General features: G+C 40.2%; 1 protein-coding gene across 1 annotated transcript; it reads left to right on the top strand.

Annotated features, from left to right (window-relative positions):
* The first annotated feature begins 268 nt into the window (after positions 1-268).
* On the top strand, positions 269-1,001 carry LOC111375799. The gene is made up of 2 exons (XM_022998693.1): positions 269-772; positions 984-1,001. Exons 1-2 carry the CDS (start codon positions 269-271, stop codon positions 999-1,001), a joined length of 522 nt encoding a protein of 173 aa, XP_022854461.1.
* The last annotated feature ends 394 nt before the right edge of the window (positions 1,002-1,395 follow it).

Here is a 1,395-nt window from a genome sequence, read left to right as displayed (position 1 = left end):
TTCACAGACCGTGATTGCAAAACAAGTCAAGAAGCCTAGCTGTGAAGAATGTGGAGTAGACCACAACATTGTTAATTGTCCAATTCTCGCACAGGGGGTCGAACATGCAGATTTTGTGCAATGGGATCAATGCCAATAGAACAACCCACATTCGGAAACCTTTAATCAGGGCTGGAGAAAACACCCAAACTTCTTGTGGAGTAATCAGAATCAAAACAGGCCACAAGGTCAATATCCGTAGCATGATAAAAAGCCACCATTGGAAGAGATGTTTAAGAAGTTCATGGCAACAACCAATCAGTATATGGAAGCCAACAACTACTTTATACGAAAAACAGATGCAACTCTTCAAGAGCAAAGTGCAGCAATCAAAAATTTGGAGACACAAGTGGGACAGATGACAATCTCCATGACGGGTAGAGGACTAGGAAACTTACCTTGCAACAATGAAATCAACCCTAAGGAGCACGGAAAGGCTATAACAACCAGAATTGGAGTACAACTATCGAAAATACATGTAAAAAGACTAGTAGCTAGCAAGGAATCAGCACCAACCTCAGATGATGAGATTGTGGAACAGACTGAACAAATAATAGGAGATGTTGCGAAGAAAAATTTCAATACATCACGGGGTACAGTTATCAATCCTATCAACCCTCATGAACCACCTATTCCATTCCCGCAGAGGTTGAAAAAGCTCAAATTGGATCAGCAATATAGTAAGTTTCTTGAAGTTTTCAAGAAATTACACATCAACATCCCATTTGATGAGGTACTTGTTCAGATCCTGAGTTATGCAAAATTCCTAAAGGATATCCTCTCCAACAAGCGAAAGATAGAAGAAAATGAAACGGTGATGCTAACTGAGGAATGCAGTGCCAGAATCCAGAGAAAGCTGCCTCCAAAACTAAAGGATCCAAGGAGTTTTACTGTACCTTGCACTATTGGGAATTGTCATTTTGATAAAGCGTTGGGTGATTTAGGTACAAGTATTAATATAATGCCTCTTTCTGTTTTCAAGAAACTCAGCTTGGGAGAAGCTAAAGCCACAGCAGTTACCTTACAGTTAGCAGATCGATCCCTTACACATCTAAGAGGGATCATTGAAGACGTGTTGGTAAAAGTGGAGAAGTTCATATTTCCAGCCGATTTTCTCATCTTAGACATGGAGGAAGATAAGGATGTTACACTCATATTGGGGCGACCTTTCTTAGCTACTAGAAGAGTGATTGTTGATGTTCAGAAAGGGCAGCTTATATTGAGGCTTGGCGAAGAGCAAACCACTTTCAACGTGTTCAAGGCAATGAAATTCCTTACTGAGTCAGACAGCTGTTTCCAGATCAATGTAATTGACAGAATAATTCAAGATACATTTCGACTACATCATCCTTCCGA

This window comes from Olea europaea, unplaced genomic scaffold (genome assembly GCF_002742605.1).
Source record: "Olea europaea var. sylvestris unplaced genomic scaffold, O_europaea_v1 scaffold1415, whole genome shotgun sequence".
NCBI lineage: Eukaryota > Viridiplantae > Streptophyta > Magnoliopsida > Lamiales > Oleaceae > Olea > Olea europaea.
This window is presented reverse-complemented; position numbering and strand designations above follow the sequence as displayed.

Coding starts and splice junctions, on each gene's coding strand:
- LOC111375799 (XM_022998693.1), top strand. CDS start 269: ATGTTTAAGAAGTTCATGGCAACAACCAATCAGTATATGGAAGCCAAC.